The following is a 27,017-nucleotide window of genomic DNA, read 5'->3' on the forward strand; positions in this document are numbered from 1 at the left end:
GTTTAGGTTTAATGTTGCCGCACAACCTGAGTATGCACGTGTAGGGATCATGGGCAGATTGTTTGTTTTGTTTCTCCTAGTTCTGTTATATTCTTGGCTTCATTGCTGGATATCTCGCCTGATGCACACTGCAGGCCTCGACTGGGTTGGGAAATCTCTAGAATGCATATAAATGCTCTTTTGCAGGCATCCACCAATAGATTACAGATACACGAACATTCCCGCCCACTACCCCCCACTACCGACAAGGGCTACCAAGAAACATTGAACACCTTGTTATGATAATCACTTCAACAACGGGGTGAAACCCACAGCAATCTAGAACAAGAATCTACAGCGACTAAGATGTACTTGTATGCACCATCAAGTTGTAGGGGATCAAAATGGTCCAGGTACACACACTGTAGTGGCCTGTTGGACACTAAGAGGTATGGCTGCGGTTGGCATTTGATTTTGAGCCCTTTATCTGCTGGCAAATGTCACAGCAAAGGACATATTGCTTGGTCTGCTTGTATAGACCTGGTCACCAGAAGCGTTTCTGTAAGACTGTTATTGTGGCCACAATACCAGCATGTGCAGAGGTGACACCCTCATGTGCTGCCTTTATTAAATCTAATCTCTTGTCTTTGTTGGGGATCACTCGATCTCCAACCCCAGCAAGTGTTGCATAAGCAAAATTCTGTGCACTGATGTGGTATGAGTATTTTGTAGGGTATGCTTTTGGGAGAGGCTTGCCTTCAGCGAATCTTTCACGGCAGCCAAAATGTCATTATCCAATCTCATCTGACAATGAGTCCCTGCAGCCACAGAAGCCGTAGCCACTGCTGGCTTGGTCGTTTCATCAGCCAAATTATTGCCAACAACGTGTACTCCTACACGTTGGTGGCCCAATGTAAGGACTACGTGAGCACTCAGAGCTTATCCTTCGGATCATCCACCCTCCCCCACAGAGTTCTGTGTTTTATGGTATTCCCTTTGGAGTCCTTGAATCCATTCAATCACCAATGATTAAGGTAATCATTGTAGGACTGGACACAGTAGTATGAGTCACAGACAATCAAAGTGAGTTGTCCTGGGTCCAAATGTTCTAGCGCTAAGATAAGGGCTTTGAGTTCAACCAGATGAGCTGTGCAGTCCCCTAGGGTCTGCGTGTAGGTATTGTGAGGATGGAATTCACCATCTTTCATCACTCCACTCACGGCCATGCAAGCAGCTGAGTACTGATGTTTTGTACAGCTAGTTGTGCTGAACCATCAGTGTAAATGACAATCTGTCAAGTGGCAAGATGTCTAGATGTGCGGTGTATTCCTGTTCGTAGTGGAGAAATGCTTGTGTCTGACGTTTTGGATCAAAGATGTAATCAACTTCAGTGGCAGTCAGGGAGGTTGCCCACTGAATCCAATGTGGATGTAATGCTTTAGCATTAGGAATGCTTGCTTTGGTGACGGCCTCTAAGGCTGGCACCAGGGTAACAACAATAATGCGTTTCCCTTGGGCAAGTGGTCTCTCCTTGATGACAGCCATTCGAAATGTAGTTAGAATTTTCTCAGTGGGTTCAAAGTGATGTTCTGCATTGGAGTATAAATGTGATTTATATGCTATGGGCACTGTGGCATCTTCATTAAAGGTGACATAGGTGAACCCAATGGGGCACCAGCAATTATTCTGATGACCAAATTTGTTTTGTTGTCACTGTTGTGTAAGTGTTTTGCTTCTAGCATGTGTGTTCTACTCTCCAGTGTCTGCTAGAAAAACCAGGGCGTATTAAGCCATGGAGTGGCTTGACACGATGTGCATAGGAATGTAAGTTCTGCCAAAGTTAAAGAAACCAAGTAACGGCTGCAGTTTCTTGATTGTATTTGGTGACTGGAGTTGAGCACACTTCGCTAAAAATTGCGGGCTAGGCTCTTGCCCTCGTTTGATAGCTTGTATCCCAGGAACAGTACGCTCAGAAAGGCTATTCTAGTTTTTTCTGAAATTAAATTTGTAGCCATGGGCTGTGAATCCTAGAACAATCCGATCGACCCTGGCAAGATCAATGTTGAGGTTGACATCCGTGAGATAGATGTCATTCACGGAAGACAACGCCCCTGGGTCAATATCATGCAATATTGATGCTACACTGGCTGAGAACAGCCAGGGGCGGTTCTTGTAGCCTTGGGGCAAATGGCAGAGCCAAATGAGAATGCAATCAGGTCCTGATTTTCGTGTGCTAAGTTTTCTCAGAAAATACCATTGGAGATATCCAATGTTGTTTTGTATTTTTTACGCACTATGTTGTTAATCAGTGCTGTGCTGGGTGAATTTTGTAATGCCTATGTGCGTGTATGACTATTTAAGTGTCTGTAATCTAAGACTATTCTGTAAGAATGGTCTGGTTTTGCAACTGGGAATAACGGGTTATTCATTGCAGAGACACAGAGCTCAGTTACTCCGTGGTACTCTAGCTGAGTGAGGTTCTGCCTCACTGGAGCTTTAGCTTCATGTTTAACAGGATATTGGGGCTGAGGCTAGGGTGTACACCTAATACATATTACCCGGCAAGGACAATCCTTGTACCAGCCTACATGATTACGGTATAGTGCAGGTACCTGCGCTAACGCCCAATTGAGAGCGAAGGCTTGTTTTACCACCTCCGGAACTAGATCAGAGAAAGAAGGCCAAATGACATCTTCCCCATGTGGGAGCTTACGGATGTGCTCAGGTGGCCAGTCCCTCTCGGCCAGCAGGATATCACAACTAAGTTCATCCAAAAATAGCACACTACTGGTGCCCTCCATCTCCCTCAATTTGGATATTTAACACCTGTCGGGTGGGAGAACTGGCCCATTTACAGTCTCAACTGCAATAAAGTTGCTAGTTGCTGTTGCATCCAGATGATCTTTCAGACTCTGGCGACATATCGTGAACTCTGCCTCGTTCTCTAGCAGTGTCACTTCCCATGTCTTGTACTTCAGCAATGTTCTCAAGTGTACTGGCATTTTTAATTGACAGTGCTGCCACCTTTTTCTTTTTAAACCGTGGCTTTTGATGTGGGGACTCATCTTCTTTGTTGTCTGAAGACTGTGTTGAGTCTTTCTTCTGTTTCACATAGTTAGGACGTCGGTCTGACCTTCCCACTCTCTCGCAACGTCTATCCGGTGCATCCTGAATGGAACGAGAGGGAATTGAATCAATATGTCTGTCAGACGCATTAATATTTTCTCTGTTTTTGAGATTATATCTCCTGTCAGAGTTCTCTGGGTGTGGAGGATCTACTCTCTGACTTTGTCTGTCTTTAATTTGTTTTTGTTTATCCCAGTGATTTTTAGAACCCTCCAATGTTTGTTTAGTACCTTCCTTAGTGGTGGTGCTCTGTATTTCAGGCTTTTTTTGGCTTGGCTCCCAAACTATCCCATCCCATACTGGTATAGATATTGGAAATCATTTTCAGTAGCTGTTTCTCCTGTTCCAAGTGTAGAATCTCTTGGAGACACTGGAGTATAGCAAACGTTACAGCTTCTCCTTCAATGTTACTGAGTATGATTGAGGAGACTGCTTCAAAGTTAAGCATCAGTTTAATCTCCAAGTCCAGGGCTGGTGCAGCCCCTTGCTCATTCTAAATTTGTCTTAATACTTCCGGTAAATTGCAAGTGTCGGGGTACCATGTGTGGTAGTATAAATTGCAGCAAAGACTGTACCTCAAGTGGCGCAGTCATCCACCGAGGGAACCATCCCGAAAGGCAAGCACATTGGGAGAATTCCATGTTTTTCCAGCTGATTAGTTACCTGGGCTAACCAGAACGGGATTTTTTCTCATTCCGTGGACACTTTGCCCATGATTTACTGGGTTTGTGGATTAATCCCAGTAGGAGCCAATTGGTATCCAGAAGGTGCTGGTGGTGCTGGAAGCACTGGTGTTGTGTTAAGAGTTCGCATTACGAACTGAACAAGTCGTCTATATAGTGTTACTAGCTCAAGGTATAGATTGTGCAGATCAGCTGCCTGTGTGTTTTGTACACCCGGGTGAGGTGTATATGTGGCAAACATAGGCCATGTTGGTCCTTCGTTACCTAAGGGTTGTATTATGTGTGTTAGGGCCCCATTAAAACAGTTCTGGTGTTCTTGATGAGTAGTCAGAATTTCAAGATACTGGTATGGTTGGTACCATTGTGGTACGTTTGCAATTCTGTATGTGTGGAATGTGTATGATCTTTGGTCTTCCTGAGGAAAGGTTTACCCAAGAGTAGAATGTTTCTGTTTGGTAAGCTTCACTAGTTTCTATTATGAATGTGACATCCTCGCCCTCATTGGTTAAGCCATGCGCTACTAAGTGTAGTGTTAATGCTTGTCTAGCATTCTCAGGAAATGGCATTCGCCATATTTGTATAATGGGTAAAAAGATAGAACACCAAGTGGGGAGGAAAGTCGAGCTCGAACAACCTACAACTTAATTAGGTGCTCCCTGTTCAGCTGAGGAGGATCTTCCCCAAGTCCACGGAAGGCTCCGTATAATAGTACTTAGAGTACCTGTTGTGTGTGAGACAGTGATAGTCAGGGTATCCGTAAAATAGTGCCAAAACAACATTGTTTGACAGTATCTGACTCGAAGTACTGTACCTTTATGAAAAAACATCTTGTAAATGTAAATTAGCACTTGTATAGCGCACTACTCACCCGTTAGGGTCTCAAGGCGCTGTACTCATACCGCTATGGAACCCCTCCTGGCTTTTCCCTGTGAGGTGCCCACTCCTGAGCACCCCCAGGGTGAAGCCAGGCATCCAAGCGCTGTTGGGGCCGTTGTGGAGATTAAGCAAGCTATTGCCCAGAGTTGCACCCATGAATTAGATTAGGCACCGAGGCGAGAATTATCTGGTCAAGGGGAATTGAGCCCAAGACCTGCCGAAGCGGGACTTGAACCCTGGTCTTGAGCCAGATTTCTGCTTCAGGGTCTGCCGCTCTAACCATTGAGCCACACTTCTCCACATCTTGGTTTTGCATCTGACTCAAGGCATATTGTCACAATTCTATTCATTGCTGCTGTGGATGCATTAATACCCTCCTCTACACTCATGTCCCTCGAGAAGAAATCCAATGTTTGCTCCATCTCTGAGAACACAGTGGGGAAAGTGGAATGGGATGACAGTAGTCAATATCTTCATGTTGCTTCTTACCTGTAAGAAGAAAATATGTACATACATGTGAGTAACATGCTCTGGCTGTAAGGAAATTCTCTTTATCAATATCTCCAACAGATTGACACGAATCTCTTAATAATTTCTGAAATAAAGTTAGACATATGCCTTTTTATTTGTGTTATTCTTGGCCTACTCTATCTTACAGCTTATTACCTAAATTAATTAAGTAGTGTGAATTAAGATATCACATTTAATCTCCACTAATAATAAGAGAACATTTAATAATACAAGCAAGCATAGGATCCATATTACCATTAGAAGTATCTTTTTCCTCATTTGTGAGTTCATATATGTAGGAGGCTGGTCTGGTTTATGGTGGGTACCTTGTGGTACTTGCACCTTGTGCCAGGTCCAGTTATCCCTTATTAGTAGATTGGTAGTGTTCTAGCAGCTTAGGCTGATAGAGGTAGCTATAGCAGAGCATCTTAGGCTGAACTAGGAGACATGCAAAGCTCCTACTATATCACTTATATCATATAGCACTATATCATAAGAAAACACAATACTCAGAGTTACTAAAAATAAAGGTACTTTATTTTAGTGACAATATGCCAAAAGTATCTCAGAGGATATACTCCCTTAGGAGGTAAGTAATATACACAAAATATACACACAAACCAAAATCAGGTAAGTAAACAGTTATAAAAGTAGTGCAAGCACTGTAGAACACAATAGAAGGCAATAGGAGACAATGAGCCTAGGGGCAACACAAACCATATACTCCAAAAGTGGAATGTGAACCACAAATGGGCCCCAGGCCTAGTGTAGTGTGTAGAGGGTCGCTGGGAGTGTAAGAAAACACTAAGGGTGTCCAAGATACCCCACCGCAAGACCTTGAAAAGTAGGAGTAAAGTTACCCTACTACCTCAGAAAGACAGTAAAGTCGAGATAGGGGATTCTGCAAAGACAACAACTGACTGCAAAGCAATGAAAACGGATTCCTGGACCTGAGGACCTGCAAAGGAAGGGGACCAAGTCCAAGAGTCACGCAAGTGTCCAGGGGGGGCAGGGGCCCACTAAACCCCGGATGAAGGTGCAAAAGGGCTGCCTCTGGGTGGAAGAAGCCAAAGATTCTGCAACAACAGAAGGTGCCAGGAACTTCTCCTTTTCTCAGAAGATGTCCCACGGCGTGCTGGAGGATGCAAAGTTGTTTCCACGCAGAAAGACTGCAAACAAGCCTTGCTATCTGCAAGAGTCACGGGTAAGGGTTTTGGGTGCTGCCAGGGTCCGGGAAGGAACAGGAGGTCGCCCCTTGGAGGAGGGGACAAAGGGGGAACTCAGCAACGTAGAGAGCCCATGTAGAAGCAGACAGCACCCGCAGAAGCACCTGAACAGGCATTCAGAAGATCTGAGCACAGCGGTCGTCTCAGCACAACAAAAGAGGGTCCCACGAAGTCAGAGTCCAACTCAGCGAGTTGGGCAATGCAGGACGGAGTGCTGGGGACCTGGGCTGTGCTGTGCACAAAGGAAGTCTTGCAAAAGTGCACAGAAGCCCGAACAGCTGCAGTTCACGCAGTACACAGGATCACTGTCTGGCATGGGGAGGCAAGGACTTACCTCCACCAAATTTTGGCAGAAGGGCCACTGGACTGTCGGGGACACTTGGATCCAGCTCCTGTGTTCCAGGGACCACGCTCGTCAAGATAAGAGGGGACCCAGAGGACTGGTGATGCAGAAATTTGGTGCCTGCATTAGCAGGGGGAAGATTCCGTCGACCCACAGATTTCTTCTTGGCTTCCAGTGCAGGGTGATGGCAGACAGCCCTCAGAGCATGCACCACCAGGAAACAGTCGAGAAAGCGGGCAGGATGAGGCGCTACAATGTTGCTGGTAGTCTTCTTGCTACTTTGTTGCGGTTTTGCAGGTGTCCTGGAGCAGTCAGCGGTCAATCCTTGGCAGAAGTCGAAGAGAGAAGTGCAGAGGATCTCTGGTGAGCTCTTGCATTCATTATCTGGTGAGAAACCCACAGGAGAGACCCTAAATAGCCCTCAGAGGAGGATTGGCTACAGAGAGAGGTATGGACCTATCAGGAGGGGTCTCTGACAGCACCTGCTGGCACTGGCCACTCAGAGGTCTCCATTGTGCCCTCATACCTCTGCATCCAAGATGGCAGAGGTCTTGGACACACTGGAGGAGCTCTGGGCACCTCCCCTGGGGAGGTGCTGGTCAGGGGACTGGTCACTCCCCTTTCCTTTGTCCAGTTTCGCGCCAAAGCAGGGCTGGAGGGATCCTTGAACCGGTGTAGACTGGCTTATGCAAGGAGGGCACCATCTGTGCCCTTCAAAGCATTTCCAGAGGCCAGGAGAGGCTACTCCTCTCAGGCCCTTAACACCTATTTCCAAAGTGAGAGGGTGTAACACCCTCTCTCAGAGGAAATCCTTTGTTCTGCCTTCCTGGGACTGGGGTGCCCAGGCCCCAGGGGGTCAGAAACCTATCTGAGGGTTGGCAGCAGCGGTAGCTGCAGAGAAAACCCAGGAGAGCTAGTTTGGCAGTACCCGGGCTCTATGCTGGAGCCCCGGGGATGCATGGAATTGTCACCCTAATACCAGAATGGTATTTGGTGACAATTCCATGATCCTAGACATGTTACATGGCCATGTTCGGAGTTACCATTGTGAAGCTACACATAGGTATTGACCTATATGTAGTTCACGTGTGTAATGGTGTCCCCGCACTCACAAAGTCTGGGGAAATTGCCCTGAACAATGTGGGGGACACCTTGGCTAGTGCCAGGGTGCCCTCACACTTAGTAACTTTGCACCTAACCTTCACTAAGTGAGGGTTAGACATATAGGTGACTTATAAGTTACTTAAGTGCAGTGTAAAATGGCTGTGAAATAACGTGGACGTTATTTCACTCAGGCTGCAATGGCAGTCCTGTGTAAGAATTGTCTAAGCTCCCTATGGGTGGCAAAAGAAACGTTGCAGCCCATAGGGATCTCCTGGAACCCCAATACCCTGGGTACCTAGGTACCATATACTAGGGAATTATAAGGGTGTTCCAGTGTGCCAATCAGAATTGGTAAAATTAGTCACTAGCCTGCAGTGACAATTTTAAAAGCAGAGAGAGCATAAACACTGAGGTTCTGATACAGTTAGGCACCACACAGGGAACACATATAGGCCACAAACTTATGAGCACTGGGGTCCTGCCTAGCAGGATCCTAGTGACACATATCAAACATACTGACAACATAGGGTTTTCACTATGAGAACTGGGCCCTGGCTAGCATGATCCCAGTGAGACAGTAAAAACACCCTGACGTATACTCACAAACAGGCCAAAAGTGGGGGTAACAAGGCTAGAAAGAGGCTACCTTCCTACAATATATTAGTGCACATTAGTCAAAAGATAGATATATTCCCGCCAAAAAAATTAATTAAGTACTGCAAAAATTATATGTCCATCACCAACATTCTACATAGGAGTACAAATCACTCCCCAACCACCAACTAGCATCCATGAGAAATACAGTCTTTCTGAGAAGCTCTTCGGAAGGAGTAAAGAGGCTCGCTGCTTCAAAGATATGTGACTTTAACACACCACATCAGAATGCTGAACACAAAATTAAGAAGCATTGCTTCCACATTCAGTTTCCTCAAGTAGCATTTATGCACAGAGAACTAGAGCCATGTTCTACCAAAATTATAATTAGGAGATTTTCCAAGGAAGTGTTAGAGCAGTGGTCCATGAAACATTAAGTGTACCCACAATGTCATAATCTTTTCAGCTTTAAAGTATATGTTCAGTGCCTTCCCCAAACACGTCTACACCTCTAAGCATACACATACACAAAAAGGAGCAAGTGTAGTAGATATGGGAATATGCACCTGGTGTGTTGGGAAAAAAAAGCCATTTCATGAAAAAATTCTTCTTGTTACAAAGAACAGGAAAAAAATATATGTTTTCTTTTCAGCTTCAGTACATTTCTTGCACAGTGGTTCAGGGTCAAAATGTTCAACGTTTTCCACAAATACTATCTTGCTTTCCCAAATGCCAACAAATACACCATTGAAAATTGCAATTTTTGGTGCACTTCCAAAACGTACTACATCCTTTATGACTGGTTCTTTCTAGCGTAAGATAAAAAGTGCCATGAATCACCAACATTTGTCAGGTAGGTATTGAGAAGAGATTGCAAAGGGAAGAGCAAAATGTTGATCCTAAACTCTCAGCACTCCAGAGTCAAAGGGCCTGGTTATGAGTCGGTCAGTGTCGGTGTATTCCTACCCATGTGTAAACCCCTGTTTACAGACCGGTCAAAATTACGGGTTGGAAGGTATTTAACATGTCCAACAATTATCGGATTTAAAGTTTGGCAGGTTTGACCTGCCAAAATTTAACAGGGGAAAGGCAAAGGTATTTACTGTATCATGCAGATTTTAGTGGATTAGACCAGTGGTTCCCAACCCATGGTCCGGGGACTCCCAGGGGTCCATGAAGCCTCCTCATCGGGGTCCGCAACTGCTTAGAAAATTAAATATTATTAACAGATTAGGTCCCCAGCTTTCAGTAATAACTCAGTGGGGGGGTCCCTGGATTCAAAAAATGATTTTGTGGGGGTCCACAGGTTCCAGTAATGATAAAGTGGGGGTCCACAAAAGTCAAAAGATTGGGAACCACTGCATTAGACACCAAAATCTGCATGCTTTTCCCTACAAACTTCTCATAGGTGCTACTTATCACGCCCGATAAATAAGGTAACCCATGTCCCTACTCATAATCAAGACCATAGAGTTAAGTGACACAGGCATAGGTCAGTAAAGTTAATACAATTGTAACTTTAATAGACGAATACTTAAGCCTTTGTGAATCTGATTTGTGAAGGAGGTAATCATGGAATAAATCTAGACACCTTGTGATGCTGAGGTCCATGGTTCCAATAGTGAGCCCCTTTTGTGCATAACAGGCTAATTATATATTTAGGAACTACAACAAGCAAACAACTAATTCGAATTTCTCGTCTGCTCTTTGGTGAAGGAATGACTAATAATACTCTCTCTTCTATGTTTGAAGTCTCCTGTGGACAGCAGCTCATGAACACAATCAATTACCACGCATGAGACAACTTTGCTTAGTAAAGAGATTTGACTCTCTGAGGATTCTGTAGAGCTTGGCTTTTTCTGCCTTGAAGTGCGGTATGTTATGCCAATGAAGCAAAACATTACTGAGATAATAGTGACTGTGGACATTATCAAGACCAAAGATGCAGTAGTTTAACAAATAAGAAAATAGTAGCTATTTACTTAGAGCCATTTTACTTGTACCTAAATTGATAAAATGAGCAGATAAAATCTAAACAACCGTGGGACAGTTTCAGAAAATGTGGCACCCTTATCTATCATTCTAAATGTTTTAGATAGTATTTCATTTCGAGTTATATGCGGCAGACAATATCACAAAATTGTCTTTAATTTGGTGGGTTAATATTAAAAAGTTCCTAATTGTACCATACACTACTGTACCGCCACATTCCATAGCCAATAATGTGTAGGTATGATCTGACTCGTGTGTAGGAGCATTGCTTCATGACACAATAGTCAAAAGAGTACTTTCCATTGTACAGGCCTGAGATACATTATTTGTGATCCCGATATAGTATTCCTTATTGTGTTTTGGTATTTTATTTGTGAAGAGCATTATTCAATTTGTAGTTCAGTGATTCACACCAGCGCAATTTAGCTGTTACATCAACAGATATTTATAGTGCATTTTTAGATGAAGAAGGCAACTATTTTGGGCACTTTTTCTCTTATAATTAAGAAAGACTTTAAGGTGGCCACTCCGATTGATATTTCTTGTTCTTTATTAGCATCCTCATGCTAGCGGTATGGAGAATGTGACTATCATAAGAAACCACATACATTCATACCAAATGTTGCTGTATAGCAATAGTTTCTGCTTTTTACAAACTAGGGCCCAGATTAAAGAGGGCCTGGCGCCATCTAACAACACATTAGCATCATTATTTGTACGCTAACGTGGCTTTAGATGACCAAGGACCCTGTGCCACATTTACAAAGTGCGCAATGCATACATATACGTATGTCACTACAATATGTGCACCCCTGACTTGTGACTCGTGTAAAATGTATGTGCCAAAATATGTGCTGCTAGTGGAGTAAGGGCCTTAATTAGAGTTTTGGCAGACAGGAGACTCCGTAAAAAAAATACGGGGGAATACCTTCTGCCTTTTTACAAGAGCATTGTATTCTAAGGCACTGTAGTTAGGGGGGAGAGGGCATCCTCCCTGTCCGACTGCATATCCTGTCCTCCCAACTCTAAATACGGCATAAGTCACATCAGCATCACAGTCTTCAGCCTTCAGTGGCCAGGACTTACAATTACATAGGCTTGCGTTGAGAAAATGCTTGCAGTATGATTTACAGCAGTGGTTCCCAACCTGTGGTCCGGGGACCCCTGGGGGTCCGCGAAGCCTTCTCAGGGGGTCCGCGAGAGCCTAGAAAATTAAAAAATATTAACAAATATTGACAAATTAGGTCCCCAGCTTCCAGTAATGACTCAGGCGGGGGGTCCCGGATTCTAATGATGCGTCATTGGGGGTCCCTGGGTTCCATTAATGTTCAAGTGGGGGTCCACAGAAATCAAAAGGTTGGGAACCACTGATTTACAGCAATATGCTCTACCTTTAACTATAAGAATCCCACTTCTAACATCGGGCAGAGAAATTGAGATACTTTTGACTACATCTGTCATAAGTAATGTAGGACATGTTTGTGGTGCTTGGGTCAAAAACTTCAGGGAGCACCTTATACGACGAGGACCCTATTCGAAGTTTAAAAAAATATGTCCTACAGATCAGTGCTTAATTTGAGCTGGTGGTTGCCGGTGCGGGGCACCTGCACTTAATTTTGAGGGGGGGGCACTTATTTTTATGAGTCTGCCGTTTACTGCGAGCAAAACACACGGATGAAGAGAAATATGGAAAAGCTTCACACAGGGGGAAAGCAGAACGCTGCAAGAATGAGCGGAAGGGTAGGGAGTGGCTGTAAATGGATCAAAGACCCCGGGGATGGCTACGCTGTCTCAGTATTCTATGCTCATGCATCGAAATGCAGCATCTGCGTGTTTCAAAGGAGAGCTTTGGGCACCGCCACGTTTTTATTTACAAATTAAGCACTGCTGCAGATTAAGAGACTGGAAGGCATACACAGCCTCTGGCTCCATTAGGCGATTATGCCAGTGACAGTACTTCATCCTGAATAAACTACGCATGCTTCGGTTAAAACAGATAAATGCATGATGCTGAGCGGGTAAAAGGTTCTGGGAAGTACGTTGCCTGTGAAAAACGCTCTACTCCACGCCCCCTTCTTACATACAGCGCTGGCTTTTATTATAATGCATACATCAGAATGTTATTGTTTTTCCTAACAAAATGTTTTTCCCTGCTTGCACGTTCATACTGTGAAACGCAATTCATGGGTTGCTTTTAGTTGAACTGCCATGAAAAACAGCAGTGGTGTGATATGTAGTGAAAACTAAAAAGATCACGACTTGAGTCCATTTTACTTTTTTTGGCCGAAGGGGGTAAACCTTTCCTTAAGGTATCTTGGAGATGATGACCATTAAATATTACTCTGAGATCCCGATTTCATAAATGGCAGGATGTTCACTTCGTTATTGCCACACCCATAAAAATCGATACCGCGGGAATCGGTACTGGTGGGATGCAGTACGAGATATTTCTACACTTATTCATTTATGTTTTTACCAATAGCGAGTCTGTTTCCACATAGAGTTTTCAGGTGAAATGTCTGGAAGAAAACAAAACTGGGGCTCACGCATGGACGCCAGGGGTAGCGGAAGTAACATCACACACCCTTCGACCTCTACTTTCACTCACACACACAGATACATACAAATTCACACTTACATACACCCCCTCACATAAATAACACACTCACCCGCAAGCACGCGCACAACATATATTTAAAACCATTTTTTACTTACCTTAGCTGCCATTGAAAGGCGCATTCCACCTAATCGTACTTCATTTTTATTACACTAGTAGTGAAATATATATAATAATCCACTTAGTGCGATAAAAAATTGGATAGAAAACAAAGAGTGGAGCCTCAACTCATGTCCATAAGGACGAGCTGTCCCTGTCTTCCTGGCACTGTTTGCCACCTCTGAAGCCAGGGGTCGCAAAGGCAGTGCCAGGGGTCGCAAAGGGCAAGGCAGTAAATGACGTCCATGGGGGTCAAGCTTTTCCTGCAAGTCCTTTAATTCCTCATTTGGTCATAACTCCAGCTGAATCAGGAATTACTCAAATAGCGGGTTGTCAAAATCTAATTTAGGCCTGACCAAAACACTCTCAGCCTGTTTAGTTCCTGTTCAGTTCAGTCCTGTAAAAGTTTTTTTCACATCATTGTTTCAACCTAGCTGTGCACTTGGTAACATTTACCTAACTTCACCATTCTATGAAATAGGTCAAAGATAGATGGTTCAGACTTAATAACCAGTTACATGGGAACACCATGAACCACCCATGGAACTCCCTATTGGCACTAAGTAATGCAAAGCAGCACTAGGTTACTTTCAGGTGACTTTCCAGCACAAAACATTTTTTTCCACCGGCAAACAAATTTCAAATAAGCATCTGACGCTGATTTGCGTTATTTTTATGATACAAAGCAAGCACAAAATGTTAGGAAATGTGCCCTTTTGTGTGGGTGTCTGTGCGATGCAAAGAAGCGCCAATTTTAGCATTGATCAACTTTCTCATACAAAATAATTTTCGGCCCAAACAGAGCAATAAAATGCATTGAGTCACATAACATGAAAACTCTTCTAATTTATGAAAAATGAACATTACCTGGTGTTAGCAGGGCAATAACCCATTGGATTTCACTTAAACCTATGACTACTGAAGTCAGGCAAAGTTAGCACTACCTACTGATGAGTAGAAATCGGTCAAATGAACTCAGCTGCAATACATAGGCACTGCAGAATGGGGGATCTGTGTCAGTTTTTGAGGCATAATATATCTAACACAGGGTTCTCCAACCTTTTCTGTAACAAGAACTACTTATATTCAATGAAAATCCTCCTGAGCTACTAATATCATTAGTCTTGTATTAGTGACTACATCAGACAAGATTACATGAATGGCCACCCCATACAATATACCAGCAGTGATCAGTTTAGTCCATCACGCAGGGCTGCCAGTGGTAAGGTAAAAAGGCGTTTTGAATTTTGATTACCTATACATGGGTAACACATGACAGCCATAGCTGCAATGCACCTGACATGGGGGTAATATTAGTAATACTGCATGATTTATTACATTTATCACTCATATATCAACTTGAAATTTATTTTGGAAATCAATTTTTCTCCAAACATCAGCTTATTAGTTCTGAAAATACACACATTTCTCATCTCATATATGCACTTTTTCAATTGTGGGATCAATACATTAATTCAACAACTCAAAATGTTCTAGTTTATTAGGCTGGTCTGCACACTGGAGAGATACGTCAAGGTGGCTGAGCTACTCTCTGGAGAAGCCTGGACTAACGTTTAAAAAAGTTATGCATCTTACACAAGTCTCCTTTGGGCAGTCATATGAGTAATGACTGATGGTTTACCTTGAGTAGAAAAGTCTCACAAGATAGCATTTGACTGGGCGCAATGTTAGTTGCAAGATAGTGCTTAGCTTTACACAGGCATCACACAATTTGTGTTTTGCATCACCGGTGACATTACTTTAGCATTGCGTCCATACACTGCAATGCTGCAGATTTTCACACAGCATTACATTATGCATGTCTCAGTCAGTGTACCCCTGTGTCTACAGGCCTAATTACAGGTGATACATAAACTAGCATTCCACTGATGCAAGCTATATCTCACCTGGTAATTTTCTGGTTAATTTAGTTATCAGGTACGATAAAGGTGATGTGCAATTCGCAAGATTAGTTAGGGATGTGGTTTGATGATGTGATGCCAGATTGGGGTTTTTTCATCTAGGATGTTAGAGTACTTTTGCATGCAGTCTGAAATGAATATTATGCATGTTTTGCACAATATTACTGTGTCAGAAATAGTCTTTCTGCAGGGTCACCCCCCAAAATTTTGCCTTCCTCCTTCTCTTTTTCTGACATAATTTTTGCTGGCTTTAGGACTCTGTGCACTTTACCATTGCTAATCAGTTCTAAAGTGCATATGCTCTCGCTCTAAAACGTAGGGACATTGGCTCATACCCAATTGGCACATTGAATTTACGTGTAAGTCTCTAGCAAATTGCACTACATGTGCCCAGGGCCTGTAAATTAAATAATACTACTGGGCCTGCAGCACTGGTTGTGCCACCCACATAAGGAGCCATTAACCATGTCACAGGCCTGCCACCGCAAGGCCTGTGTGTGCAGTTTCACTGCCACTTTGACTTGGCATTTAAAAATAATTGCCAAACCTTAAACTCCCCTTTTTATAGATAAAAGTCACCCGTAAGGTAGGCACTAGGTAGGCCCTAGGGCAGGGTGGTATTTACGGTAAAAGGCAGGTCATGTACCTGTGTAGTTTATATGTCCTGGTAGTGTAAAACTCCTAAATTTGTTTTAAACTGCTGTGAGGCTTGCTCCTTTCATATGCTAACATTAGGGCTACCCTCATATACTGTTTGAGTGGTAGATTCTGATCTGAAAGGAGTAACAAGGTCATATTTAGTATGGCCGGAATGGTAAGACAAAATCCTGCTGACTGGTGAAGTTGGATTTAAAATTACTATTTTAGAAATGCCACTTTTAGAAAGTGAGCATTTCTCTGCACTTAAATCCTTCTGTGCCTAACAATCCACTTCTGGCTGGGTTAGTTGACAGCTCCCTTGTGCATTTCACTCGCACAACCCCAAACACAGGATACTCAGTCACACCTCCACACATTTGCATACTAAATGGGTCTTTCTGGGCTGGGAGGGTAAAGGGCCTGACACATGTCAAAGGACAGTGGCCTGCCCTCACACAATGGACTGCTAAACCCCCTGCTGGGGCCCTGGCAGACAGGATGGAACTGAAAGGGGACCTTGTGCACTTCTAAACCACTCTTTGAAGTCTCCCGCACTTCAAAGGCACATTTGGGTATTTAAACAGGGCCTCTGACCCTTTCATCTCAGACACATCTGGACAAGATACCACTGGGGGAAGAAACTCTGAACCAGAACCTGCAACCTGCCAAGAGAAGCTGCCTGGATGCCCAAAGGACTCACCTGACTGCTTTGCTGAAAAGGACTGCTGGCTTGCTGTTGCCTTGCGGCCTTTTGGCTCTGTTGAGAAGTGCTCTCCAAGGTCTTGGATTGAGCTTGCCTCCTGTTTTCTGAAGTCTCAGGGCCAAAAAGACTTCATCTCTGCAAAGAACTCCATGTGCGGTGAAAAATCGTCGCACAGCCTGCTGGAATCGACGCACAGCCTGCATCGCGGTGAGTAAATCACTGCTCACTCAACCGGAATGAAGCAGCCCGGCTCCCCGAGTGGAGATCAATGCAGTGACAGCATGGCAACCGGAACTTGGACGCATAGCCCACTGGATCATCGCATAGCTGAGCCGGAATGATGCAGCCTGACTTCCTGTGAGAAGAATCGATGCAGCGCCTGCAGTGCAACAGAAATTTCCCTGCATCGCCCACCAGATCGACGCAGGTCCTGTGACTTCATTCCGCACGCCCAGGATTTCTCCGCATCATCCCCGGGGCACCCAAATACCCTGCAACCCGAAGAGGATCCAAGTCTGCGCGCCGGAAATCGACGCAAGGCCCTTGCTGCGTGAAAAATATAGACACGTCGTCTGTGTGCACCCGGAGAAACTGACTCACATCTCCCAGTTTTCTACGCATCTCCTCCTCTGCGGTCCCTTGCAGATAATTTAGACACAAACCACGTACTTTGTGCTTCCAAGAGACACTTTTTGCTTTTAAGAAATTAAGACTCCTTTTACCATTTTCTAAAGTGATATTCCAGCGTGTACTTATCAAATTTTGATAGTTTTGACCTTATTTTATCTAGATAAATATTCTATGTTTTTCTAAACCTGTATGTTGTATTTTTGTGGTGATTATACTGTGCTATTGCATGATTTATTGCACAAATACCTTACACATTGCTTTTTAAGTGAAGCCTGACTGCTCATTGCCAAGCTACCAGAGAGTGGGCATAGGGTTATTTGGATTGTGTGTGATTTACCCTGACTAAAGAGAGGGTCCTTGCTTGGACAGGGGGTAATCTGACTGCCAAACAATAACTCAATTTCTAACATACTATTCTTCAACTTGAACTATCTGTGATCAATGAGGTATGAACGTTATTTCAGGGCTAGACGGATCTAATTTATGGCTGACTGATGCTCAGCTGTTGTGTGCCATGAGTTTCATGAATCAGCAGTCCTTCTGGCTGTTACTAATTTGTGGGTGTGTTTGGTTTGCTATGCCTTCCCTGCGACCCTACGTTGTAAGTCGTGTAACAAAGGCATTTTTTCCAAGGTTATTTTGTTTCTATGTTGTCGTATACATTGGGCGCTGCTCATTTTTCACTCCTGGTTCACTACTGTTTGTTGCAAAAGCAAAAGTTGCAAAAGCAACTGGAGTAAAAATCACAATGTTTTCCGGAAGGACGATTTTCAGTGACTTCCGTTGTGTTCTTTCCTTCCTAATATGTTGTTATTAAGGACCTTTTTTAACATTCATTTTTTGGGGGGTTTTCTGTTCAGCTATCGGTTTTTAGATTCCCATTGGGGGAAGATTTCGGTGGGTAGTGTGCTGCTGCTTATTTACAGGTTTCCATAGTTTGCGGTGGTAAGGTCGTGTGTCCTGGAATGTCCAGGGGTAGTCAGCTGAAGATGTCGGAACCTGGGAGAGGAGTTAGATGGTCGCGTGCTCTCTACAGACTAGAAATACAATTAAAGTGCCATTTCCAGTCTATAGTGTTGACGATCTGTGCTACGTATTCCCAGTTTGGTTTTTGTTGACTTCCCAGGTGCATACAGTGTGTTTTGTTTTCACTTGTGCATGCACGAGCACAAATTCCAGTGAGAACGAGATGACTTGAGGCGTGTAGAGGTGCAGCCACTGCCTCTGCGAGCTGCAGCCTCCTGAAGTGAGGCAGGAGAGGGGCAGCACACCTCCATCTGCCCATCTCCGAAGAGCGCCAGAGGCTGCTCCTACTGGGGCAGTTCATCTACATTTCAGAGTGTAGACACTTTTTGTCCATGCACAGCCATGAAAACACCTGCTAGGCAGTTGAATACAACTGATCACCCATAGCATGAAGTTAAGAAGGGATGCTACTATGGACTCATCTAAACACGACAGTACCTTCTCCAGTGGCTGACGATGTGTAACAGGCCAATGGCTAAAGGAAGTTGCCCCAAAGACTGTATCTGAGTATTTTCTGTGTAGATGGCATGAGTTCTAATTCCTGCTAAAGCTGTCCGTAGCCAGACCCGACAGTATTTGAGAATCAAGGCATAATCCTTTCGTTTATCACCCACCATTACTCTGAGAGTGACTTCCTCCCACAGACAGAGGAGAGCTGGCGCAACTGTGTAATGGCATGAACTATTAAATTAAAAGTAATGTGTTTTCACTGTATTCTTGGTCTGCCACACAGAGAATAATATATTTTCAACACCCTTCTGCGTTGCAGGAACGTATATATGCCAGTTTTCGTCTGGTTCAGTGCTGCATGAAGACGAGACGGATGTAAACGTGGTGCTTCTCCCAGCTGAGATAATAACATCTCCTATTCAGCAAAGTATTCTCGGAAAAAACGCATCACTCTCCTTACAGTGCTGTATACAGAATGATGGCGAAACCTATAATGTCACTTGGACATACAACACTAATGTAACAGCGGGAGTGCCAGGTTGGTAAAATACGTTTCTAATTTTAAATCTGTTTATTCTTGTTTTTGTTTTGATGACTTGTGTTACCTTATAATTGTTCCAGGTTTTCCTTCCCGCACTGTCATGAAGCATATTAAGTCACGTAGATAAATATCAGCATGTCCAAATCTCGTTTCACTTCATCATTATCCCAAAATGATTATCTGATATTCCAGTAGATAGCAATCATTTCACTGCATGTGTGGTAAAAGGAAATCCTACAATTTCAGGCGTGCAGAAGCCAGAGAGCAAGCCACATGGAAGAGTATCTCTTCGACCTAGTGGATGGTATGATGAAGGTCATGCCACTGGTGGATTGTCACCTGGTTTAAGGTCTACCTTTAGACATTGGATGTCAAGCCACTGGTGGATTGTCACCTGGATTTAGGTTCATTTTCAGACATTGAAGGTCATGCCACTGGTGGATTGTCATCTGGCTTAAGGTCTACCCTTAGACATTGAAGGTCATGCCACTGATGTATTGTCACATGGTTTAAGGTCTACCTTAGACAATGAAGGTCATGCCACCATGTAGTAAGATTCTCACACAAATGGACTTAGAGAAGTCAAGTTTATTTGCAATATACAGAGATTGCTTGGGAGGAGCGCCTGATCAGGCAACCACCTCAAGCAAAAGCCCTTCTCTTCAAACCCTTCTCTGCATTCTAAGAGTATATGGTGACATCACAAACAGCAGGGTCTCAGACATTAGCACTAAACATTATGCACTATGGAAATGACAAGCTCTAGAACTTTACGCACTGATGTATTGTCACCTGGATTTAGGTCTGTATTCAGACATTGAAGGTTATGGCATCGGTGGGTTGTCAACTGGACCAAGGTCTATTCTTAGTCATTGAAAGTCATGCCACTGGTGGATTGTCACCTGGACTAAGGTCTATTTTCAGACACTAAAGGTCGTGTGATGAAGCGCACCATGGTGGTCTTTTTCTCACCTCGGGTTCAGAAACCTGAGGCGCATGGGTGGAATATCAACAACACCAACATCAATCTCTCACCCTCTGGAGGTCGACCGAATCTTTAGACTTGGTGAAGGAGGTAGCATTATGAAATATTCAATCACAAATCATCAACAATTTACTATAAACAATATTTAAGACACAAGGAAAAATTCAACACTAAATCAAACTCCAAACCAAATAAAGTTTCAAAGCTTTAATACAATCTTAAAATCAGTGTCACATAAATGATGGGCAGAACTAAGTTATAATCATACATGAAAACCATTGGCTGACCAAAACGTCAAAAAAGATTCAACCTACTAAACATCAATACTGTTAGACATTCCAAAAGAATGATATACATTAGCAACAACACAAAATGCACAATATTATTAGAATTCAAAGCAGCTGATGGTGACATCAGTAAATAAGCAAAATACAGTTTTTTCAATCAATTTCACAGTTGGGCCATTCCTAATACTAACCAGAATTGTGACTTGCATGTGTGGGGACAGGCTAACACATGGGGGCAAAAGCAAAAATAAAAGAAGGCAAAATTAATTTGGAAGACATCTAACTAGGGTAACTCACTACAAGAAAACCATATGTAGTTATACATCTCCTCATGGGACAGCAGACGGGATGATTCCACAGGAACGATCACCTTCTTCCAACATTAGTTGAGAGCAGCATCAGGACAGTGTAGAACACGAGCTGTACATAGGATAAATAGGACAGATCAGCAGTTCAGAATTAGTTGGTCTTATTAGTACTGAACCACATTACCAAATACAGCAATTAAGACAACAATGAGAAAATTCATCAAGTGAACTCAGAGAAGACAGCATGGGGCAGCAGACTTAAGCAAACATAGAACTGACTCTAAGGAGATCTCAAGATGGACTGACATCAAGCAGATTCTGAGAGGGACTGACCTTGAATCCTAAGGTCTTCACTAATTAAAACACCCAAAATCCATTAATTTGTCCTTCCAGTGGGCACACTCTGGGCGTCGATTTCAGCATCCAATCAATGTAGATGGCACCACCAAGTTTTGATACATTCAGAATTCTTCTCAGGAAAAAGTGCGTTGTCAGCTTCCTCTGTCACAGGGTTCCACAAAAATATTACGTTTTCTAATAATCTGTAACTAACATCTCCTTTCCCAGGACACACAATAAATTAAAATAATATTATTTCACATAAGCTTCATGAATCTTCCTTCCTGTGCAGTTTAGCAGCTAGAACAAATATTGTTACATTAGCTAAACTTGAAACATGCTCTTCTCTTTGAATACAATAGAACATTCAACAGTACATTGCTGCCTAGAGAAAAGAAAAAAAGAGAAAACAAATACAATTTTCCATAACTGCTTGCAAAATGGACCTTCCAGGTTCCTATTATAATTAGGTCAATCTGCCCCCGGGAGGGCAGAAACCACTAGACACCAGGGCTAATTTATTTGTTTCTTTTATTTTGTTTATATATGGGGATCGACCTCTTAGGCAAGGGTCGCTCCCCTAGGGGCAAAATTCATTTTAGGCCATTTCTGCCTCTTTGGGGGCAGATCAGCCTATTTTTTATTAGGACAATCTGCCCCCAAGTTGGGCAGAAACCATTAGACACCAGGGATTTTTTTTATTATTTATATTTACGCATAAGGGAACGACCCCTTGTGCAAGGGCGGCTCCCCAGGGGGGCAAGTTAGTCTTATAATTTATAATTAGGGTGATCTGCCCCGGGGGGGGGGGGGGCAGAAACCCCTAGACACCAGGGATCTTTTTTTTTTGTTTGTGTTTATTTTTTTTATATGTGTGGAGTGACCCCTTAGGCAACGGTTGCTCCCCTGGGGGCAAATTTAACTCTAGGACATTTCTGCCCCCCTTGGGGGCGGATCAGTCTATGTTTATTAGGCCAATCTGCCCACAAGCGGGGAAGAAACCACTAGACACAAGGGATTTTTTTTGTTGTCAGTTTCACGTGAGGGGAGCGACCCCTTAGGCAATGGTGCTCCCCTGCAGGGGGGAAACTTGTTTTAGGCCATTTATTGGCCTATTGTAATTAGGCTGATTTGTCCCAAGGGGGGGGGGGGGCAGAAACCCCTGGACACCAGGGATTTATTTTTCCTTATTTTCTTTTTTTATATGAGGGAAGCGACCCCTTAGACAAGGGTCGCTCCTCTGGGGGGAAGATTGTCTTCAGGCCACTTCTGCCCACCTTGGGGGCAGATTGGCCTATTTCTATTAGGCCGCTCTGCCCCCGGGAGCAGAAACCACTAGACACCAGGGATTTTTTTTGTGTGCCAGTTTTATGCAAGGGAAGCGACCCCTTAGACAAGGGTTGCTTCCCTTAGGGGGACAAATTTATTTTAGGCTATTTCCACTTCCCTTGGGGGCAGATCAGCCTATTTCTATTAGGCCGATCTGCCTACCAGAGACCAGGGAAGATTTTGTTTTCAAGATAAGAGGGAGACGGTATGGCCATACCCCCACCCCCAATGAAATGGGGCCAAAGTTGTTCTGCCCACCAGCGGGCAGATGGGGCAATTACCGCCAATCCACAGCCCGGGGGTGGGGGGAGCAGAAAGTCTACTAGATGCCAGGGAATTAAAAACAAAATGGTGAGGTGGTGGCTACCAACCAGAATGGGCATGGTTATGCCCCCACCACAACTGAAAGGGGTAACAGTCTTTCAGCTCTCCTTCCGCACACTAAAAGTTCTTGCCCATGGCAAGCAAGAGGACATTTGATTATTTTGAGTTTTGGTTTTACATTTGGGCCATGAGAGCTTGGCTAACTCTCAAAATCGTCCCAGTTGGAAGGGTGAGGGCTGCACATTTTGGACTTTGGGATGATGCCATGAAGAAAAATCCACAAGACCTAGACACATCTGAAAACTAGACATCTGGGTGAGTCCAGGGTGGTGTGCTTCACATTGACCTCACACCATTTTCTTACCCACAATGCCCTGCAAACCTCCAACGTTGCTGGAAATCACGCATATTTTTCCACATTTTTGTGATGGAACATTCTGGAATCTGCAGGAATCCACAAAATTCCTACCACCCAGCATTGTCTCACCTATACCAATGAAAATGCTGCCCCACTTATCAGCCTAAATATGTTTTTTTTCAAACTGCCCTTTTGGACCCACTTTGGTTCCCCCTCAATTTTGACATGTTTTTGGCTCTTCCCTGTCACAGGCACTTGGCGCTCCTACACACGTGAGGTATCATTTTTACCGGGAGACTAAGGGGAATGTTGGGGGGCCGGGTGCAGTGATCCCACACAGAAATTGGGGAAAAATATGTTTTTTTTAGCTAAATTTGAGGTTTGCTGAGGAATCTGGCTAAGAAAACACTAGGGGATCCACGTAAGTCACACCTCCCTTGACTCCCTTGGGTGTCTAGTTTTCAGAAATGTCTGGGTGTGGTAGGTTTCCCTGTATGGCTGTTGAGCCCAGGACCAAAAACGCAGCCCCCCCCAAAAAAACAGGTAGTTTTGTATTTGATAATTTTGATGTGTCCAGATAGTGTTTTGGGGCATTTCCTTTCGCGAACAGTAGGCCTACCCACCCAAGTGAGGTACCATTTGTATCTGGAGACTTGGGGGAACGCTGGGTGGAAGGAAATTTGTGGCTCCTCTCAGATTTCCGAATTTTCTGTCACTGAAATGTGAGGAAAAAGTGTTTTTTCTGGCAAAATTTTGAGGTTTGCAAAGGATTCTGGGTAACAGAACCTGGGGAGAGCCCCACAAGTCACCCCATCCTCGATTCCCCTAGGTGTCTAGTTTTCAAAAGTGCACAGGTTTGGTAGGTTTCCCTAGGTGCTGGCTGAGCTAGAGATGAAAATCCACAGCTAGGAACTTTCCAAAAAACAGTTTTCAATGTAAAAAATGTGATCTGTCCGTATTGCGTTTCCTGTCGCAGGCGTTAGGCTGACCCACACAAGTGAGGTACCATTTGTATCGGGAGACTTGGGGGAAGACAGAATAGCAGAACAAGTGTTCTTGCCCCTTGTCTTTCTATACTTTTTTTCCTTCCAAATGTAAGACAGTGTGTGAAAAAAAATGTCGATTTGAGAAATGCCCTGTAATTCACTTGCTAGTATGGGGACCCCAAACTTCAGATATATTTAAATAACCACTGCTTCTCAACACCTTATCTTGTGCCCATTTTGTAAATGCAAAGGTTTTCTTGATACCTATTTTTCACTCTTTATATTTCGCCAAATGAATTGCTGTATACCCGGTAAAGAATGAAAACCCACTGTAAGGTGCAGCTCATTTATTGGCTCTGGGTATAGGTGTGTTGTGTAGATTTTCAAAAGTTGCTTTATAAAGAAAGGCTATTATAGGGTTCTTGATAAAGCTACAAGCCCTATATATCCCTGCAACCAGAAGAGTCCAGCAGATGTAACGGTATACTACTTTCACAAATCTGACATTGCAGAAAAAATGTACAGAGTAAAACATGGAGAAAAATGGCTATTTTTTTCAGCTCAATTTCAATAGTTTTTAATTTCAGCTGTTATTTTCTGTAGAAACACATTGTAGGATCTACACAAATGACCCCTTACTGAATTCAGAATTTTGTCTACTTTTTAGAAGTGTTTAGCTCTCCGGGATCCAACATTGGTTTCATACCCATTTCTGTCACTAACTGGAAGGAGGCTAAAAGCACAAAAAATAGTAAAATGGGGTATGTCCCAGTAAAATGCCAAAATTGTGTTGAAAAATGTAGTTTTCTGATTCAGATCTGCCTGTTCCTGAAAGATGGGAAGATGGTAATTTTAGCACCACAAACCCTTTGTTGATGCCATTTTCAGGGAAAAAATAACAAGCCTTCTTCTGCAGCCCTTTTTTCCCATTTTTTAAAAAAGAACTAAAGGTTTGTGGTATTTTGACTAATTTCTTGGTCTCCTTCAGGGGAACCCACCAAACCCTGGGTATCTCTAGAATCCCTAGGATGTTGGAAAAAATAACGCAAATTTGGAGTGGGTAGCTTATGTGTAAAAAAAGTTATGAGGGACTAAGCGCAAACAGCCCCAAATAGCCAAAAAAGCCCTGGCATGTGTTGGGGAAAAGGCCTGGCAGCGAAGGGGTTAATACTCCAAAATCCATTTAATTTCTACCGTTCCTACTTGAATATAAAACTTTCATATTAATGGTTAATAATAATTCATACACTTATGAATGCAAAATATTTGTATGTTAAACGTAGTGTCAGAAATATGACTAGTAGTCACAAATGTCCACTACATTTAAACTTGCACGTTTTCATTTCTAGGTTATTTTCTCTGCTAAGCCTTAAAACTGCATATGTATTAGCTGACATATGGTACATATATGCCACTAATTAATTAATAAAACGTAATCACTCTCACGTGCTAGTGGTGGACTGTCACCTGAATTTAGGTCTTCTCTTAGACATTGAATGTCATGCCACTGGTGGATTAATGCCTGGATTAAGCTCTATTTTCAGAAATTTAAGGGGGAACCTAATGTATTGACTTGCACTGTCATGTTTCTAAGTTATCTGGTGTGGTCGCTGGGTTTTCGTGTGGGTCCTACCACTGACAGCCACTAGGTTGAATCCCATAGACTGTTCTTGTTTTCTAAGACCTGTACTTCCATCATGGTGGAGTTGAGCAGTTTTACCTGAAATGTTTGTAAAGGTGAGGAGGGGCCTATTATGTATGAATTTCAGTAAATGAAGAACAATACTATTCAGTAGAACTATAGAGATGTTGGACCCTAACATAAGTTCTGTAGCAAGGGGTTATCAATGGGAAACACACAGGAGGGAGAATACTGCTACACATCATAGAGTCCCCATTCAGGGCACTTCTAGATTTGCTTCTATCTCGGATCCATGATCCCACAATCTGGTGCAGGTCCTCCCTATTCGAGCCCGTGGGTCAGTCCACGAAGCTTGATGGGCCAGATGGTTGTAGACAAGGGTCATCCATCATCTGTGATCCTGAAGGTGCATGGTCCATTCCTCTTTTCATGGGAGCACTGTTCACTGATTCCAGAGAGTTCTCCAGGTTGTCTAGGTCTATGCATTATGTGATCCTTCCGTCTAAGATTATGATTATAACTGCAGGTTTAGTGGGAATAGCCTTTCTTTGTAAAGCAACTTTTAAAAATCTACACAACACACCTATGCCCATCTTGAATACAAATGAGCTAAAAATGTAAGTCATGGCATGCTACCCACATAAAGGTTATATATAATATATATATATATAATATATATATATATAAACAAACAATAGATCACAAGTAGCGACGTGCTGTTCCTTCTGGTGCAGCGTTAGGCTTACTACCAGAACCCTTATAAATTAATCTCAAAAGAACGACGCTGCACTCCCGGAGGCTGCAATATACTCTCTTCATTAATTTCTCATGTATTTCTCATGAAAGATTTCCATCAGACACCACGATGCGTTTCGACATACTGTCTTCTTCCAGGTGGTTTAGTCTGCTAATTCTAATTCTCTCCTGCTGTCCGGATTTATATGCAGCATTCTGGGATTGGTAGTCCACAGCTTTCCACACCTGAGAGTCATTGAGAAATTTCTCCTTGTACCTTCAACACCTTTATTTCACTTCAAATTATATGGTAATATGCAATTTTAATTTTGTCATTTCTTAAACCGTCATGCTCGTGATAATCTGTGCCTTTTAAATGCCATCCTCAATGCTTCTTCATTCACTAGTCATTGCAGAATTTTTCTTTTTACTTTCAGCACATTTATTTCACTTCAAATTATATAGTAGTATGTGTCATTTCTTAAACCAATACGCTCATAATAAACGGTGCCTTATAAACGCCATCCTCATTGTCCCTTCATTTACATATAACATTTGAGCTCCCAATCAATTTCATGCTTGACATGCTTTCAGCCATATAAACAAAAAATATATGCACGCAGCATCCGGACCCTGCTTGTATCATTTACAGGGCAACATCGGC

The 27,017-nt window shown here is 43.2% G+C and overlaps 1 protein-coding gene across 1 annotated transcript in view; it reads left to right on the top strand.

Moving 5' to 3' along the window:
• LOC138297149 (adhesion G-protein coupled receptor F3-like) overlaps window positions 1–27,017 on the top strand; it is a 385,565-nt gene that overhangs the window by 199,206 nt on the left and 159,342 nt on the right. Inside the window, exon 8 of the mRNA XM_069236640.1 lies at window positions 18,839–19,057. Coding sequence (XP_069092741.1) covers window positions 18,839–19,057 — 219 coding nt within the window. The remainder of the gene's footprint in view (window positions 1–18,838; window positions 19,058–27,017) is intronic.

This window comes from Pleurodeles waltl, chromosome 5 (assembly GCF_031143425.1).
Source record: "Pleurodeles waltl isolate 20211129_DDA chromosome 5, aPleWal1.hap1.20221129, whole genome shotgun sequence".
Classification (NCBI taxonomy): domain Eukaryota; kingdom Metazoa; phylum Chordata; class Amphibia; order Caudata; family Salamandridae; genus Pleurodeles; species Pleurodeles waltl.